Below are 17,869 nucleotides of genomic sequence, written 5' to 3'. Positions count from 1 at the left end.
ATGCATTGTTCCTTAACCACCTGCTGCTGTAGCTATCATGCCTCCAGACAAAAGATTGTTTTGTTCTCACAGCTACATCCCAGGCTGCCTGGCCTATTCCTTTTTCAAGTAAAGGAAAGTGGCAGGTGTCCCTTCTTTTGTCACACATGCTCACAAACACGCACACATTCACTAAACTCTGGCCCAGATGTGTGTGTCATAAACAATCCAAAGACATACGTAAATAAAATCATGTATTGTTTAGGGGGTAACACATCTCTGTTGGTATAGATGGACGGGCAGATAGGAGAGGGACAGGTACAGACGGGTGGACGGGGGAGGGAGCGATAGCTAAGGGTTATGTGGACCTCAAAATAACTGGAACACACCTAGCTCCGAAATCCTGCTAAAACATAAAACTTAAAATTTCGGGCTTAACTGAGTTACAAGGTCTAGAAAATGCTTGTATTTTTAAAAGTTTTGAAAAAACTTTTGGAAAAAAAAATCTTTGAAAAAATATATATCCCAAGTACGAACACTATCTGGAGTTAGGAAAACGGTCCTAGGAGCCTGTACTGTACTATAAAACTGTACTGAGACCGCTGAGGTACTGGCAGGGACAGAGGCCTTTTTGTCTGGGACATGGTTTCTGAAGTCAGGGTAGGAGGCTGCCGGACGGACCTTCAGAGAAACAGCTGCTCCGTCTACCACATCAGCGCAACGAGACGCTGAAACCCTCCACCCCGGATGAGAACCAACACCAAAGATTAACCGAGTATTTGGATAAACAGCTATGCATCAGGAGGGGAGAGGAAATGGCCCCTGCTCCTTGCAAAGCCCCTTGCACTTTCCACACCGAACATTAAAGCCAGAGCAACCCGTTGAGAAGAGGCTGAAAACCCAGGCCCCCCAATCCCGTCCGGAAAGGGAGCCTGGGCTTTGATTCAAGAGCAGCTTCCCAGGGAAGGTAGGAATATGTCTTTGTCCTGTACCTTTCAAAACAGATGCGCCAGCACCTCCCAGGAAGCACCTACTCCAGGCTCAAGGACGTCTTGCAGAACTGCACATTTCCTCCCCAAGATGTGTCAGAGGGCGGGCATTGTTAAGGTCTCCCCACTCTGCTCTCAGGATGAGGAAAGGCAGCGCGTGCAGAACCGTGACACCTCACATCTGCTTCTCCGGATCTGCCCGTCTCCACCTCCTCCTCCCCTGGGAAGAGCGTGGGCTGAGCCTGTCCCCTCCCTGGGTACCACAGACTGGAAAAGTCCCAGACAGCAAAGGTTCCTAATACATATTTTTAAATGGTGCAGTAAGTACCGCTTCCAGGCCAATGTTTTAAAAATTGGTTGGCCGGTTCCCATGTGGAAAAAGCTGAGAGGTTGTCTCGGGGTCTCCACAATTTAAGCTTTTCCATAGCCGAGGTCTTCTGTAACTGACGGGACTTCTATTTCAGCAACAGTCTTTGCTTTTGTTTCCACCCACCTGAAATCAGTTTTTACTCACATCTGAGAATCATAAAAAGTTCAGAGCGTTAAAAAGGCTATTGCTTTGCACAAAACAAAATCTGAGAAGCTAAGTCAGAATCCAGTTCTGAGGTCAGCCACAGGGACAGGTGGGTGCAGTAGGAGCCAGGCCCCCAGGTTGGCGAGGCTTCCGGGGAGCTGTCCCCACAGTAAACTGTTCTAAGTTTTTGTTTTTTTTCTTAAACCAAGTCCATTGAGACACGAACTCAAGGTGATGCAAGGCTGCCGGCCTTTGACTGATCTCTACCTGCGGGAGAATGTCAGCGTGGAGGCCTAGAAACAGTGTGGTCTGTCTCGGGCCGCTCCAGACCCTCCACGAGCTCTGCGTCGGTGATGGCTTCATTGGCTGCTACTCTTGTTGCTCCTTTGAAAGAGGCGTCTCCGGCAGCCACATCACTAGGCACGGTGAGCTCCTCACATCTTAGTGTCCTGGACAGGGGGGTTATCCTGCAAACACAGGAGGAACAGATGAGTTGGGAAGACAGTGGGGGACATCCTGATGCTTGGCAGATGTCCTTGGGGACGGCGGACCCAGCAAGAATGTAACACGAGTGGCAGTGGCAGTGGCGACAACGCGGTGTGCTCCACAGCACCAGCTCCTTTATTCCTCACAAAAGCAAGACACGTTAGATACTCTGTTAGCTCCGTTCCGCAGGTGGAGCCGTGAAGGCACAGGAGGGTCAAGTGGCTTCCCCTAGGTCACACAGCTAGGAAGTCGCGGAGTCAGGATTTAACCTTCAACTATTAGGTGACTTCGCCTGCTCCTTGACGCCCGGCTCCCGCGCCCTCGCCGCGCTGGCTTCCCACCTACGCATCCACTCTCGCTCCGTCTCATCCTCCCGCTCCACTGCTTCAGAAGTTTTGGTGGCGTAAAAGTGGGAAAAGAACACAACCCAAAACAGAAGGTGGATGCTCTAACAAAAGGGAAAATCGCTGTTCAGTCAACATTCAACCCAAAGCATGACTTCTGGCTCCTTCCGGGCTGCGGCTGCACCACGCCTCAGACCATGGGGTCTCTGGCTGGAAGCAGAGACATTTACGAGAGTGTCCTCGGCATGTGACCACGGCCTGGGCCCTGGGCCACCGGAACGCGCTGTGCTGAGTGTAAGCGACTGCAGGGGTCCCTGCGGCTGTCTCACTGGAGCGGTCGGGGGACGCCTGCGGAGGACATGGAGGTAGTGGGGCGGTTTCCAGGCGGCACCAAGGGAAATCTCCACTGGGGGTGTAGGTGTCAATGGAGGAGGCCACGGCAGGATACATGGGCTGGTGCCTTGCCTCTCCTGGGGCGGTGGGTGCTGGAGGCCGGCTGGAGGCGTGGGCGCCGTGATGGCGGGGAGGGAAAGTTGGGAGAAAGTTCAGCACGGAGAGGAACAGGAACTCGATTTTCCAATGTGTGGTATCAAAGCGTCTGGGGCAGGAGCATAGACCTTGAGATGCTGTTTTCAGGAAGAGGAATTGGGTGCTACTGTGTAGGGCAGGTCTGGAGACCAGGAATCCCGGTGGTGGGGGTGAGTCTGACTGTAGAGGTAAGGAAGGGGCCATGACAGTGGAGCAGCAGGAGGTAAAGCCCCTAAGGCCTGGGGCTGCCGAGACAGGGACGTGGAAGGCACGTGGGCACCTCGTGAGCAGCAATGGGCGACAGTAACAAAGGAACGTGCAGTTTCAGCTCAACACAAGTGAAGGGGCTGCTGAAGGGCCAGGAAGGGGGGTGGGCAGGGCCGAGGGACCCCCTGCCTCTGTGCCCTTGTGTCCGCCACAAAGCCTCCTCCTCGAATGGCCCCACTCGAATGCCATCTTCACCCCGAAGCTTCTCCAGCCTCCTCCCACACGCTGCACATGCACATGCACACACACACGCACACACGGTTTCCCCCTTGCTTGTGCTTTGGGCTTCCCCAGGGAACCCCCTGCCCAGGGCCACACTCTGCTTTCCTTAGCGTGTCCAAGGAGCTGCTGGTCTCCCGGGCTTCCTGGGCCTGCTTCCCTTTCCTGTGTCTCTGTCCCCTCACCATCCACAATGGGCTGTCAATCCGGGGCCTTTTTTCTGCCCAACTGAGCTGATTTGTGAGGACGCATAAGCAGACACACTCGAGCCCTGGCCGCCTCCCGGCATCGTGCAGGCCGCTCACCTCTGTCTCGGGGGCCTCCTCGCTGGGGCAGCAGCCTGGCTCCAGAACGGCCCCTGCCTCGTCCTTTTCCTCGCCTTTGCCCTGCTCCGGGATGTGGGGGACCTCCGCCCCCCGGGGGGGGCCTGCTGGGGCCTCCCCCGCAGCGCCCTCTGCCGACCCCGCTGCGTCTCGGCTCTGTCTGGGCTCTTCGTCTTCCTTTGCTGCCGTCGCCTCCTTTGCCTCCCTCTTTTCTGTCTCTTCTTTTCCTTCTGTGGGGCTCCTGCGACCATTCTCGGCCTCCGGGTTGGAGGCTTGGCCTGGCGGGACAGCCTCCCCTGTGGCTGGACGTGGGCTGGCCTCCTCGTCAGAGCCCCCCACGGCCTTCTGGGGCGGCTGCGCGTCATCCACGGCCTGGCCCTTCTCCTGCCTCTCCGCTCGGCTGGACGTCCTCCTCAGAGGAGGCTTCTCCCGGGCCCCCGCCGGCCCCTCGCCGGGAGGAGGAGAACCCAGGGCCTCACTGTGGGGTGGGAACACCTCGTCCCCATTCTCTTCCTTGGCACCATTCTCCTGGGATGACGCGGGGGCCCTGAGGTCGGCCAGGTCCCCACAGTCTGACTGGGACCTCCGGAATCGCCTGGAGGGAGGGCGCCTTTTTATGGAGCCCTTCGTCCGCACCTGGAAGAGCATGAGGAGAAGTTAGTCGCGGCCTGTGAGAAGGGCCAAGCGGACGGCGTGTCTTCCGATGTCAGTCTGCGGCTTCCTCAGCCGGCCTCCAAGGGCCCTTGACTTTCCAGGAAAACGGACCCCTGCGTGCTGGGTATCTGGGGTTGTGAAGTCACAGCTGACCTGTAGGTTTTTGCCTCATAAAGATGCAAATGCTTTCCATCCACTAAAAACGATAACCTTCATTATCCTGTAAAACATTAATCTGTTCGGTGTCGAATTTAGCAATTTAATACCAACATTTTTTTTTAGCTGCCTATAAATAACCAGGTCTTTGAGGTTCTTTGCATGAGCTTTTCCATATTACAGGTTTCCTCACAAATGGACGAGCTGAATAAAATCAATGTCTGTTTTTTATAAGAGTCATGTTTTAACATTTAGGACCTTTTACTTTGACCCAGGTGAACCCAACAGACAAGAGCATTAGGGGTCTGCAGCTGGCCTAGCCCTGCTCAGGGACCTCATGGGGACAGAGCCGCACAGCCGGTGACCAGCTTCGCCCCCTTCCCCAGCCTGGCCCCCCCAGCCCTCTGCAGAGCTGGCTAATCCCGGGAAAGCTGCACGCCCTCTCTTTCCTGGGCTCCGGTCCACCAGGAGCAGAAGGCTTAGGACCGTCCAGTGGAGCCATGTGACAATCCTGTCCGGTCCGGGAAGTGTGTGTGCCTCCCGGTCACTCGGGCCTCATCTAGGCCCAGTGGACTTTGCCAGAAGCGCGGTGGAAATGTTTATGTGGATGCCCTGCTTTATGCAAGTGTTGTGTCCTTTAAAATTTTATATGTAGATGAGATCTTATTTCATAAACCTTTAATCTTATTCTTGTAGGGCTTCCCAGGCCCTTTCCTGAGACCATGGTGCTGCCAGCCCTTTAGGTTATCAAGGCCTGGCCCTGACGTCACAGCAGGGTCCCTGCTGCCCTCAGAAGGCTAAAGCACCCCCTCTCCCTCATCAAAACCAGGTGGCAGCCCTCCCTCCCGGCCCCGCCCCTCCCTCTGCACGTCTCCCTGGTGAGCATCCCATGAAGAGAGGAGGCTCTGCCCTGGGTTCCTCTCTGCTGACAGGGGTCTTTCCATTACCCTGAGCTGGAGGATCTCTGCTCTATCCCCAGCCCGCAGGCTCAAGACTTAGCATCTGTTTGTTTCCCTGGGTTCTACCTGTTTCTACCCATTTGATTTTTCCCCATGAATTTTCTGAAATGGCCCGGAAGACCCCACTCTTTCCATCCATTTCTTTAAAGTTCTATCCATTTGCCATCCCCAGGCCTCAGATCCCTTTATGTTGGCCCCTGCCGGGCTCTGGCCCCAATTTTCTGGGCACCGCCCGGACAGTGCTGGACTGGAGCTCCGATTCTTACCGTGTCCAGTAGGGCCGAGGGTCTGATATAGGAAAACTCTCTCACTATCATGGCAGCATCTACAGAAATGGGCCCCACGTCCTTTTGTGCAAAGGGTACAGTTTGGATGTTCTTTCAACGGAGCAAGTTGCAGGAAGAGGGGGCACCAGAGTCGCGTGTTTCGGAACCCTCACAACCCTGCCCACCCACTGTGTGGGTCACTGATCAGGCCTTCAGACTTTTCTCAGTTTTTGTCACAACAGTCCGAGCAGCTGGGACCTGTCCTGAACCCTCTGCCCTCTCTCCACAGAGACGGAGCGCTCCATCCCCTAGGCGGCCCTCCGGGTGATGGGCACAGCTCTGGGAGACGATATAGGAGGCAGGTGAGTGGGAGCCACAGGAAAAGTTTCCTCCTGTTGAAAGGCAGCTCTGAGTAGAGTGCCAGCGTCCTCAGGGCAGAGACTCGAGACCATCCTGCCCATCTCTTCAGAGGAGCCCCACGCTCCCCAGGGCTCCGGGCCCAGACACTACCTTGTTGAAACAGGGCAGACGGCTCCCTTCGGGAGGCTGGTCAAAGCTCACGGGCACGTCCTCGGGCTCCTGAGACCGCACGCCAGGGCTGCTGGGAGTGGAGGGTGGGCTCTGGAACGGTGACACCACGGCCTTGAGCCCAGGACTCTTGGGCGAGGCCCCAGGCAGCAGGGCCGTTGGGTCGAAAGCTAAATTGGCCTGCCGAGAAAAGGGGAGGCTTGTTAAATAGCGGTGGGGGACCACGAGCGCTTCTTCTGGAGCTTGCTGGGCATGTGGGCCTGGAACCGGTGGGGACCAATCACAGGTGACACGAGGCTTACGTGTTGCTTCCTAACCAAGTATCCACCATCCCAAGTGTGCGTGTCATGTCCCGGGCCTGGAAGCAGTGCCCACGAGAGCTGTCTCCTGCTCCCTGACTGACCACAGGCTGCGTTCCAGAATACCCTGAAAGTGCTGATTTGGATCCAACAAAAATGCCACGGAACAGCCCCAGCTTAGAGACGAGGAAGCAGAAATGGCAACTACCAGCATGTGCAGACACACAGTGTCGCAGCAGGTCCACCTCTTGGTCCCTGTTCTCGAGGGAGCCCCTCGCAGTCCCTGCTTCCCGAACGCCGACTATTTGCTGGCACACAGCAGCCCTACACGGTCCATTTTGTTCTTGTGTCCATCAGGAAAGTGGCCGCAGAGCCTGCCCTGGGATTCAAGCCAGGCTGGCTTGTCCCTCAAGGCTTGCTGGTAGATGGCCAGAGGGGTGCACACAGCAGGCGGCCCAGCCCTTCTGAGAGGGGCTTGTGGACCAGACACCAGTGTGGGTGCCCCAGGGCCATCGCGGGGCAGGGAAAACCAGGCTCAGATGAATTCAGAGGGCAACACGAGGGAAGGTGACCTAAAGGGAACTGAGGCCTCAGGGAGCCAGGAGTTGGGCTGGCGGAGGGGCAGGGAGGCCCAGCTCCATCCCACGGCTGTGGAGAAGGCCGTGGTGCCCGACGGCTGTGTGGTCTGCGGTCCGTGCTACGGGCACTCCTTCTAGCTCTGTCACCCTCTGGGTCCCCCAACCCTTGCACAGACGTCTTCCAGACCAGCAGACAGCAGGGAAGCCTGACAGGGAGGGGACAGATGGCTCAGGGGAAGCCGTCCACACAGACAGAGAGGTCTGCGAAACTCGGGTCTTCCTCCTAACAGCTGTCTGATCTCCACTGAGTCCAGTAAGTAGCCGGAGTCTCGCGTTCTTTCTTTGTCCAAACTGGTTAGCTGCCCGCCAGAGTCCTCTCTGACCTGGTCCCGTTGCTGTGTCCTGCCACCACCCGCCCCTCCCTCCAGAGCTGTGCGGGTGCTCCCTTCCTCCTGCCAGAGCTCTGCTGGCTTGGAGAACCCCTGTGTGTGCTTTAGGACCTGCAGACGACACGGAGTTACTCATGTCTAGGAAAGTGTCAGTATGTTCGACTGTGATTTGAAGAAAGAACTTGTAACACGGACAGGCTGAGTCCTGGTAAGAATGAAAAACAGAAAAGTTACATAGCAACGCCGTGAGCCCGAGCCATGCCCGAAAGCAGCAAGGAGCACCAAGGGACAGGCCCGGTGACAGGGCTTCAGGGTGGGGCGTTAGAGCTTTGATGTCTCCCTCCCCGCCCAAGTTCAAGCTGGAAGTTCCGCCTCTAAGACTGCTTGCAAATAAAATACATCTCGCTGGCCAGCAGGAAACCTGAACTTTGAATCATGGACTACCCCTGGGAGGAAAATCCATACTCCGTACTCATCTAATAGAATATTTGGATGAAAAGTCTAGTGGATGATGCATTTCTTAGAGTTCTTGGCTCCCCCTGCCCTCTCCCCTTTCTAACAAAATAAGGCTCCTATGGGATCTGGCCAAATTGTCATCCTGTTGCTGACATTCTTAATGAGGTAGAATGATTAGCGATCACAGCCTTATTCTCAGTTGCTTGCTTCCCAGAGAGACTCCTTAAAGATGGGGAAGGGAAGGAGAACAGCCCTGGGGGCACAGAGCCCGTGGGAACGAATTTCTGGCATTCGGATGGGGGTGGGGAGGCAAGGGTGCAGGTCCTGGGCTACCCTGTACTCGGGCATGGGCATCTGGAGACCCTTCTGAGATCCTCCTTATGAACATGGGACCCTGGCAGCCTCCTGTGTGGCAGGCGGCTCCCACTCCTCCCTTGGAGCTGGAATGCAATCAGGGCTTCTCGGTAGGAATTCAACGTCAGGGGAGCCCCCTCACACCCTGCGCAGGGTGGGCTCACGGCCAGAAACTGGAGATGCTTTGCTTAACCCCAAACCAGGCGGGGGGCCAAATCCCTGGGCTCTCCCAGAGGTGGAGGCAGGAGCTGTGGCTACTCGTCTCGACACATCCCTCATAACGGCTTTGGGGTGAGGCTGATGAGCTGGTTTTCCCAGACGGGCCCGGACAGGAGGGTGCGGAGCACGAAGGCCTGGCTGCTCTGCTGGGTGCCCAGGCAGAGACCGTGGTGAAAGCCAGGAAGCCTCCACAGGCCCGGCCAAGACCGATGCCAACCTTCCTCTTAGCTTTAGCTCATGCTGTTCCCACAACGGGAGCACCTTCCTCCTTCCTTTCCAGCCTCCCATCCTTGAGAACCAACTCAGGGTCTAGGCATTTCATAAAGCCTTCATTAACTACCCCTGCCCACTCTAGTCCTCTCTTGTTCTAAAGTTCTAGAGCCGTGTTCTGACCTGGGATGGGGAGGGTGTCCCAGGAGATATCTGCTGCTGCCTAGAGATGGTTCCCATCGTCACAAGTGCTGGTGCCTCTAGCGGGTAGGGACCAGGGATGCTGTTAAGCATCTTGGAATGCAGAAGGCAGTGCCATGCCACAACATGCCCCCGGGGCCTCAGTGTTGCCAGGTAGAGAAACCCCAGTCTGGAGCAGCAGGAGTTGGGCGGCTAACACAACGTAGATCTGTATGTCATCTGTTGTATCATGCATGGATGTCTTGTCTCACCCCAAAAGACCGTGGGCTCAAGGTCAGTGCCACACGGTTCATTTACCCCCCAGGACAGACAGCCAGCTATGGGCACAGTAGCGAGGGCTACAAGGTGATGGGGGGTGGTGCAGGCTGTACTAACGACAGATTTGGGCAAATCCACGCAATGTCCAGCCGCGGAGGTTCCGTTATGTGTGAGACTGAAATGGTTTGTGGGGGCATTCAGGTCTTGGGGGAGAGGACTTGGCTAGTCCTGGAGCATTTCTTGCGCTATCATGTTTTTTTTCTTTTTCTTTTTTTTTTTTTTTAAGATTTTTATTTATTTGACAGAAATCACAAGTAGGCAGAGAGGCAAGCAGAGAGAGAGAGAGGAGGAAGCAGGCTCCCTGCCGAGCAGAGAGCCCAATGCGGGACTCGATCTCAGAACCCTGAGATCATGATCTGAGCTGAAGGCAGAGGTTTAACCCACTGAGCCACCCAGGTGCCCATGTCTTTTGCTAGACTCTCGGGCCACCCCATTATCCACCAACCCTTAGCTGTTAAGTACGGAGCTCGTGCTTGGTGGGATCTATAGTTTGGCCCTTTGTCCCGAGACAGAACTCATCCTTCGTAGCCGGTTAGCAGAGATCAAGTCTTCAGGTGACAGCAGGTCCTACCCTCAGGAGCCCCAGAGGCATGTGGATGTCGGATAAGAGATGGGGGCATCAGAGTAGCCACGGGGAACCATTCTACGCTTACCTGGAGCTTCTCGATCAGAGGCGAGCTCTTCACCTTGATTTTAGGAGGATGGCTTGCACTGGGCGGTGATTTCTATAGAGCAAACGGACCAAAACAGCCAAATGAGCGAGCCGCAGGGAGGTGGCATTCTGGCGGAGCTCGCAAGGCACAGGGGCAGGAGCTGGTTTCACCACTTTCCCACTTAGCCTCAGCTCCGCACTTCCCGCGCCAGGCCTGTGCCAGCCTAGGCTCCCCTCCACACGCCCCCCATCTCACAGCCAGCAAGAGCACTTGCACCTGTGAATCAGAGCTGGCAGGACAGACTCCGAAACACAAGAGGCCTCCTGCCCCAGGAAGGAAGACCTCAAGGTCATGAAGCGAGAACAGACTATGTCGGAGGGCACAAGAGCTTCACCTCATGACCTTCAACAACGTGAGCCCACAGGGAGGGAATTCTGAAGAGAAAAGGCAAAATGACCATTTGTTCTGTTTGCACAAACAAAACCACAACTACAGACCAAAGCTGAAACGTCACAGAGGCACAACCGAAATCTCTCCCTTGAACTAATGATATTTTTGGAAAAATCCGACCCGTGTTTTAATTATCGATCGTCGTTCTCCAGAACATTGGCACTTCATCCTGATGAAGCAGACGCCGATCCCTGCCGCCTTCGGGCATCGCGCTGGTTCTAGGAAGAGTGTGACTTGGCGTCTGGCCGTGGACGCAGCCAGCGGTTGACACATACGTGGAAAACCACCAAACTTTCCACCAGCTGGAGATGTTTTTGTAATGAATGTACTTCAGGAATCTCATCTGTAGTTTATTTTATTTAAAAAATGGACTCCTGGGGTGCCTGGGTGGCTCAGTGGGTTAAAGCCTCTGCCTTCAGCTCAGGTCATGATCCCAGGTCCTGGGATCGAGTCCTGCATCGGGTTCTCTGCCCCGCAGGGAGTCTGCTTCCCTCTCTCTCTGCCTGCCTCTCTGCCTACTTGTGATCTCTCTGTCAAATAAATAAATAAAATCTTAAAAAAAAAAATGGACTCCTTGTTTTGTGTCACATCCCTGTCACTTGAGTCTGGGTCCCCTGATATATGGGTCCCAACTCGGAGTGAAGACAGTGGCGTGATGGTGACGGCGAGGCGCCGTGTGGTGTAGCAGAGGCCGGGGCAGGATTCGGACTCGTCCACAGTTTGGAGACCCCACATGCGTTTCCTGCCCCCACGTGCTAGTTCACCTGCATCATAAAGAGGAGCGGCACCCACCTCTTGGAGGGGGTCTGAGGTATTTATTAACAGGATAATTGTACGTTAGTAATGGAAGGAGGAAGACTTACTCAGGCGAACTCCTTGGGACCTTTTTAAGGTCTCACATTGAGAGAGAGGGGCTGGGCTGGTTCAGTTTCCAGCTGGCACTCGGGTGCCCTGGCCTCAGCCTGACAACTAAGACCCAGGCAGGCAGGTTAGTATAAATGATTCTGGGGCGCCTGGGCGCCTTAGTCGGTGAAAAGTTCACCTTCGGCTCAGGTCTTGATCCCGGGGTCGTGGGATGGAGCCCGAGCCTGAGCTTCCACTCAGCAGGGAGTCTGCTTCTCCCTCTGCCCTTTCCCCCTGCTCATGTCCTCTCTGTCAAACACATAGTAAGATCTTTAAGAAAACAATGATTCTAAGGACACCTCCAGTGCGAAGAAGGTGCCTTTGGTCCCATGAGTTCACCCTGTCAGACATTCCCACAGCAGCCGTGCAAGGAGCCACGTGTCCCTGATGAGGGCAAAGAGCTTCCAGACCCAGATCAGTCGGTTTTGATTTCTGGGCTTTACGGTGAAATGTCACAGGAGCCGTTGTTTCTGAAGAGACTGTTTTGGGAACCGCAGCAAGGGTTTTGCTGACAAAGCTCACTTTGTGTCGTATCAGAAACTTCTCTTCCCCGGACGACCACTATCTTCATGAGAGAGGGGACTTTGGATGACAGCAGCCCCTGTGCTGTAGGACCGCTGGGAACCCAGCCCAGGCTCCCAGCCCATGGTCTTTTGACTTGGGCCGCAGAGTGGGAAGACGCGGGCGCCGCGGCCAGTGCAGTTCCCGGACACGGCAGCAGGGGACAGCATTCCCCCCGCCGTCTAACACAGGGCTCCATCTTCCCTGGAGCTCAGGCTCTGAACAGAAGTATGTACGTCTACATGTGACGTTCCTAGAAGGTCTAGAAATTGTGGAGCTGATTTTTCAGCTGGGAGAGCTTTTCATCCTTTCTCTGGCAGAGGGTTTGGCCAACTAGTCTTGTGGCTGGAGGGGCAGCAGTGACGAAGCAGTGAGGAGACCCTGCCCGCCCTGAGCAGTGCCCTGACTGGAGCCCTCCCTCGAGCCCCATGCCCCCAGGCTTCAGGAACTCAGTTCCTGCAGGCAGCAGCCTCCCTCCCGCCTGGCCAGTCAAAGCGGCTGGTTCTTTTTATTTCCCCTGATCACCCCGGTGACAAGACGTCATTGGTCCTGGAAGCAATGTCCTTCCTACGTGCAAGCAGCCTGCCACTTCTACTTCAGGCAAGGTTATCCTTCTAAACTCCGCTCTCCTACTCGTCCAGCCCTTGGCTCTTAGAGGCCGTCTCTCTGCTGGGCAGTCCCCCAGGGGCTGAGCCTGGAGACCGGTTTCTCCCAGAGCCGCTGAACTAACCTGACTCGCTCTGCTTTTATTCCAGGGAATAAAACGTCCCCGTCCAGCCCCTGTCATCTGTCTGGCTAGTGTTCGTGTCCCGTTTCACAAATAAGGAAGCAGGCTCAGTGCAAGACAGGGGCTTCCCCAGGGCTGAGCCCGGGTCATGGGGGGCAGCCACAGGTAGGCTCCTAAGGGCCACAGCCACAGACACCAAGCCCAAGGGCTGAGAGTCACCAGGAGAAGCTGACCCTCCGTAAAGAGAAGTCGTTGGCATGTATCTGATCATAGCACTGGCTAGTAACTCCTTGAGGCCACAGAATCATAATACTGGTGTTTGAAGAAATTCCAAAAATCCTCAGTTTTTAAAAACCGTGTTTCTTGGGGTTCCCATTCCAGAAAGAGACCCTTGTGCAGGGCCTGGGGGAGTAACCTCAGAGCAGTAACCTCTAGGTGCCCCCACCCTCCTTGACCGGCAGCAGCAGCGCATTTCCGCTTTCTCTGATGGGCCTCCGCCTATAAGCCGGTGGGAAAGGTTTGAAACTGTCTCTGTCCTCCACACATTCACGACCACAGGCGCTCAAGGTCACACGGGCAGCGCGTGTCCATTATCAGGTTGCTGGTCCCCAGAACGGAAGGAGAGAGGTGGCTGAGGTGAGATGTGGGAACTGAGCTGCGTTTGGCTTCCTGGCTCCCTCTCGGGGTGGGTCTCCCAGGCTGGACGAGAAAACATGCAAGCTCGCTTCTGGGGGACCGTGGTGTAGCCACCAGGAAGGCTTTGGCTCTGGGAGGGGCACAGAGAAGTCCCTCTTACAGCTACGATGGGATAAACAAGAGCAGGTACATACCGAGCCTGGGAATCTACTGCCGGCTAGATCTGTGATGTCAGCGCCCGGCTGCTGTGCGTGACGCTGGTCATTCACACACGAGGGCGACGAGGCCTCTGAATACTCTGATTTTCTTCCAGGGACCCAGAACAGTAGCCAGTCTTTACAAGAGTAGTGTGAAACCACGATACTCGGTCTCACGAGGCAACCCTGCCTTACACAAGTGCAGCCTCTGTCCAGGTGCCTTCTGCACAAGGAAGATCATAGAAGTCGGACCTGGACTAAAACATAACCTTGGTGACTCCTGAGTCTGGCGTGGTAATACTGTACGACCCATTTGTTCTCTTTGTTGAAATTCTCCGGCTTGGAAAACAGTGCTCCAAGTCTAGACAAATCCTAAAGGAGCCTCCATGAGGAGGAGTGGAAAGGAATCTGGGTGTCTGAATCAAGGATGCTGGGAGCATTAAGAAGAGGAACTTCATCCCTGAATCCGGATGGGAGAAACTCCCTGCACAGGTTTCAAGGTCTAAATGTGTGTGTTTCTCCTCTAGAAGGAGAAAGCAGATCCATAACGAGCATCCCCGAGCCCTGGCACGACACTTACCTCCTCACCGTTCTGGCCCAGCTCCACCTTGGGGGGGAACAGAGGGAGGGAGCAGGGCGGTTTCCTTCTCGTTGGTTTACAGGCTGGAGTCTGGAGGCAGGGGACAGACAGACACACAGAGAGAAAAGGAGAGAGCTAATCAGGCAACAGGAGGAAGAGGAGAAGCGGAAGCTGGTTTTGGGAATGTCAGGGATGTCTGGAGAGAGACGGAGGGAGGGTGCGCGTCTTTGATAGAGTGTCCGTTCACTGTATGAGTGATTCTTTTCCAGGGTCTGCCCCTTCTGACTTCCGGGCTCCTGGGTCTTTTCTGCGGGAGCACCCTGTCTGCTTTGAGAGTCACTGGCCTCTCAAAACAACCTCTCAAAATGACACTGGCTTCTGGTCTCCAAGGGCTGCCGGCACCTTCTATCGCCACTACCCTCCTCACCCTTCGCGACATCGCGTTAGTCTCTAGAAACCCAAGACTGATGTTTCAGATGGGAAAACCAAAGGACAAAACGTGGCACCTAAAGAATGATCGCTGCGCCCTGGTTGGCCCCAAGGGGCCACGGCCCACCCCGGCCTCTCCTTCCTGTCCCTCCTGCTGAGCTCTGCACACGAGTGACTCAGGACAATGTAGCCCAACTCTCTCCAGCGTCACAACAACCCTTTTCACACTGTCCCCTCCAGCTGGACTCCGCTGGGGTCTGGTGGTCCCCGGATCCTTCCCGATCCCTGGCCTCCCATCAGAATGCACGTCCCTGAAAAGTTTTCTCTTCCTCTTCAATTCTCAACTCAGAATCTGCCCCCTCTCACCGTGCTCCTGACTCCCGGACGTGGGCGTGGGAGCTGAGCATGGGGCACCTCCGTATTCTGAACCCGCCCAGGCCTCGCATGGCCAGGCAGGATCTAAGTCCCCCACAGTACATGACCAAGATGGAAACGAAGCCAGGCTCCCATGTTTCCAGCTCCCTGGCCTGCGTGTCCCCCCCTTCCCCGCTCCTGGCCAGGCCCGTGGGAAGCTTCGCTTGAGTGGGGAAAGATTCTGCCCAGGCTCAGCCGCCTGGCCACACCCCTCACATTCAGAGGGACCCCTCTCGGGCTTCTCTTCCTAATTTGGTAAGTACGGAGCCTCCTCCCTCCCTTTGCTCTGGGCCTGACCCAGACTTCCCCTTCCTACAGCCCCCTCCCAGAAGAGGGGCTCAGAAGCCCTCCGACTCACCTCCTTTGCGGCGGCTGCCTGCTCCCTGAACCGCCCAGCCAGCTGGGCCACGGAGGGGGGCGCCGAATCATCCACGGTGGCCCTGGCCTCTGCCGGTCTCTCCTGGCAAACCAAGGGGAAGCGAAAGTTAACGTGTGCTCGGCTCTCTCTTCTTTGCTTCTGGGGGCCACGCTGGGCGCTGGGCTGTGGCCTCGAGCAGGGAAGCTGTGACAACGACACATTTCAGTAGCATCTTGAACTTGGCCTGACGTCCAAGGATTTTTAAGACCCTCCACTTAACGGCATTTAGTGCATAGTGGTGACCCGCTCGGCCCTGGGTGTGGCTCCGGGGGTCTAGAGAGGAATAAAACTGGGTCCTGTCCCACAGGGGCACCCAGGGGTCTGTGAAGTAGCACAAGCTCATGTTCCTCACTCTGCAAAGACCCAGCCTGGAGAGGGTTCTGTAGAGATGGCACGGGGCTCTCCTACCCTTGGTCGGAAGAGGCCTTCAGAAATGGGGAGTGTCCAACACGTTGGAAAGAAGGGCTTTAAGTGTAAGGAACAGGGTAAGCAGATGCCCTTACTGAGCTCTGAACATGGATATAGGTCTTGGCGTCTCTCCTTAAGTGAATGCCTTGGACGAAGAAGCATTCGGTGCCTCTTTGTTGAATTAATCAGGAAATAGTCTGACGGGCACTTGGCGAGCATAAGGGAGCCAGACCACCCGGGTTCAGGCCCTGAATTCTCCATCTCCTAGGAGCTCGGCGAGCTGGGCCAGGGGCTCCCCCTTTCTGCACCTTTCCACGGGTTACATGATTCACTGTCTGGAGTGCCGAGGCCAGCCGGGCACACCGTGAAGGGCTCTGGAAGGCTTGTCACTATGCCCAGCAGCGGGGTTCTCGCCAGAGCCCTTCCCGAGAGCGGCTCGTCCGCTCTTCCTTCTGCTCCTTTTGCCAAAGGAAGCACCTGCAAGTTAGTTTTCTCCAAGTTGGCTACAGGCATGCGCAGGCTCTGCTTGCCCCCCGCGCAGGTCACTGGGACTCCCTCCAGGTGCCTCCAGGCTCCCTGACGCAACCAAGGTGCCCTGGACACTGTTGGTGTCCACGCGCCACTTCTCACCGAGACACACTTGGGGAGTCAGCGAGGGCTGTAAATGGCCACCCCACTCCGGCCGTGGGGCACGTGGTCTATGTAACCACCTGTCTGCAGTATTTTCTTAAATGCCCAGTCCTAGAGGCGTCAGGCATTGGCTTTGGGGATGACGGCAATGGCTGCAGCCGCCCTGTGACTTCCCCTCCTGCGTCTAGCCTGAAACTGGGATTTGGGCGCAGCTGGTCTGAGAAAGCCCACCTTGGTCTCTGCATGGGGCTTGTGGCCCACAGAGATAAGGCCCGTGTCCATGTACATCACACACATGCGCTCACATTCACGTACGCTTATCCACGTGCCAACACACGCACGCACATGCGCTTCCTAGGCCCTCCTTTTTGTGCTAGAGGTGTGTCCAACCTTTCTTGTTTGGGTGTTCCCTCCAAAGTAAATGTCCCTGGTCATGCTAGACCCTGCGTGGGGTCAGGGGGTAAGGCAAGCCCCAAGCCCCACTAACCTCTTGTTGTGAACTTCAGCGATCAGGGCTGAGCCCTGTGAAGACGCCTTTGTTTAGAGTTGGAGAGGAGTGGCCGGAACACAGACCTTTGGGTCTGAGAACAGGCTGTCCCGGAGGAAAGATGAGCTTGTCTTTGCTCTTTCCTGCTGTAATTCAAGGTCAAGCCCAGCCTAAACACCCAATGCTGACCTCGCATGCGGATGTGGAAGGGTTCACCTCCATTCGGGAAGCCAGGGGGGAGACTGAGCCCTCCCCTAGCACGGCCCAGCTGGGCGGAGCTCCGGGGCTCCCACCTGCCCCGCCAGAGGGATCACAGGCCTTCGGGTCCTTCGGAGAGGTTTTGGCCCGGTTTCGATGACTAGAGCCCCTCTGGCAAAGACGCTGGGCCGGCTGGTCTGCGCCTCTGCCTGACTCCCCGCACACAGAACGGATCATTTCTCCGTCCGCCGCTCTTCACTGCTCGGGCCCTGCTGACCGTGCACTCTGCCTCTGCTCGAGAGGCACCAGTGGCGGGTGAGCAGGAAGGCACATTCCAGACAAAAATAGAGCTGTAAGGGACTCAGAAACTCCCCCTAACCTCCTTGTCTCCAAACAGGGCTTGGCAAGGGGCTCCGGGAAGTGCTAGGACGATGAGGCTTCGGGAAGCTTTTGGGGCTTAGAGCTGGGTTGAAGGAAAGATTATAATATATCTGAGTTTGTTTCCCTGGAGCCCAGTGAATGGCTCTCCTTTAGAACGTCTGAGGGTTCCAGAGCTTATTGAAGCCTGGAAAATCCACTCACCACCAGCCCCTCTCCAGATCCCAGGCTCTCCGCTGCGGCAGTGACACCCAGAGAGGGCAAGTCACTTAGCCAGAGTCACACAGGGGAGCCAAGAGGATGATCCCTGAGAGCCTTTCCTCCAGCGGCTGATAATCCAACAACGAATGTCAGTCAGGCAGCATGATTTGTGAAGGCGCTTGGGAAACTGCGAAATGCTCTGTAAGAAGCAAAACTTGTCGGCCACCGGGTCGCACTGGTGCGGCAGGAGAAGTGTGGCCTTGCAGATGGACAGGAGCTGGCAGCTCAGCCTCCTTGAGGCTCTGCCTGGGTCTCTGCCTCGTGGTTCTCGTAGCTAGAGCTGCTAACCTCCTCCAGTGGTTC

General features: G+C 56.0%; 1 protein-coding gene across 2 annotated transcripts in view; it reads right to left on the bottom strand.

The window, feature by feature from the left end:
- Positions 1-216: 216 nt before the first annotated feature.
- Positions 217-17,869, bottom strand: part of RCSD1 (RCSD domain containing 1) — a 60,361-nt gene continuing 42,708 nt past the window's right edge. For both annotated transcript variants that reach the window (XM_059146855.1, XM_059146853.1), the window contains 6 exons: positions 15,145-15,246; positions 13,944-14,033; positions 9,890-9,961; positions 6,195-6,392; positions 3,632-4,285; positions 217-1,949 (listed from right to left, as the gene is read on the bottom strand). In XM_059146855.1, coding sequence (XP_059002838.1) covers positions 1,917-1,949; positions 3,632-4,285; positions 6,195-6,392; positions 9,890-9,961; positions 13,944-14,033; positions 15,145-15,246 — 1,149 coding nt within the window. In that variant the 3' untranslated portion in view covers positions 217-1,916. The remainder of the gene's footprint in view (positions 1,950-3,631; positions 4,286-6,194; positions 6,393-9,889; positions 9,962-13,943; positions 14,034-15,144; positions 15,247-17,869) is intronic.

This window comes from Mustela lutreola, chromosome 14, assembly GCF_030435805.1.
Source record: "Mustela lutreola isolate mMusLut2 chromosome 14, mMusLut2.pri, whole genome shotgun sequence".
NCBI lineage: Eukaryota > Metazoa > Chordata > Mammalia > Carnivora > Mustelidae > Mustela > Mustela lutreola.
This window is presented reverse-complemented; position numbering and strand designations above follow the sequence as displayed.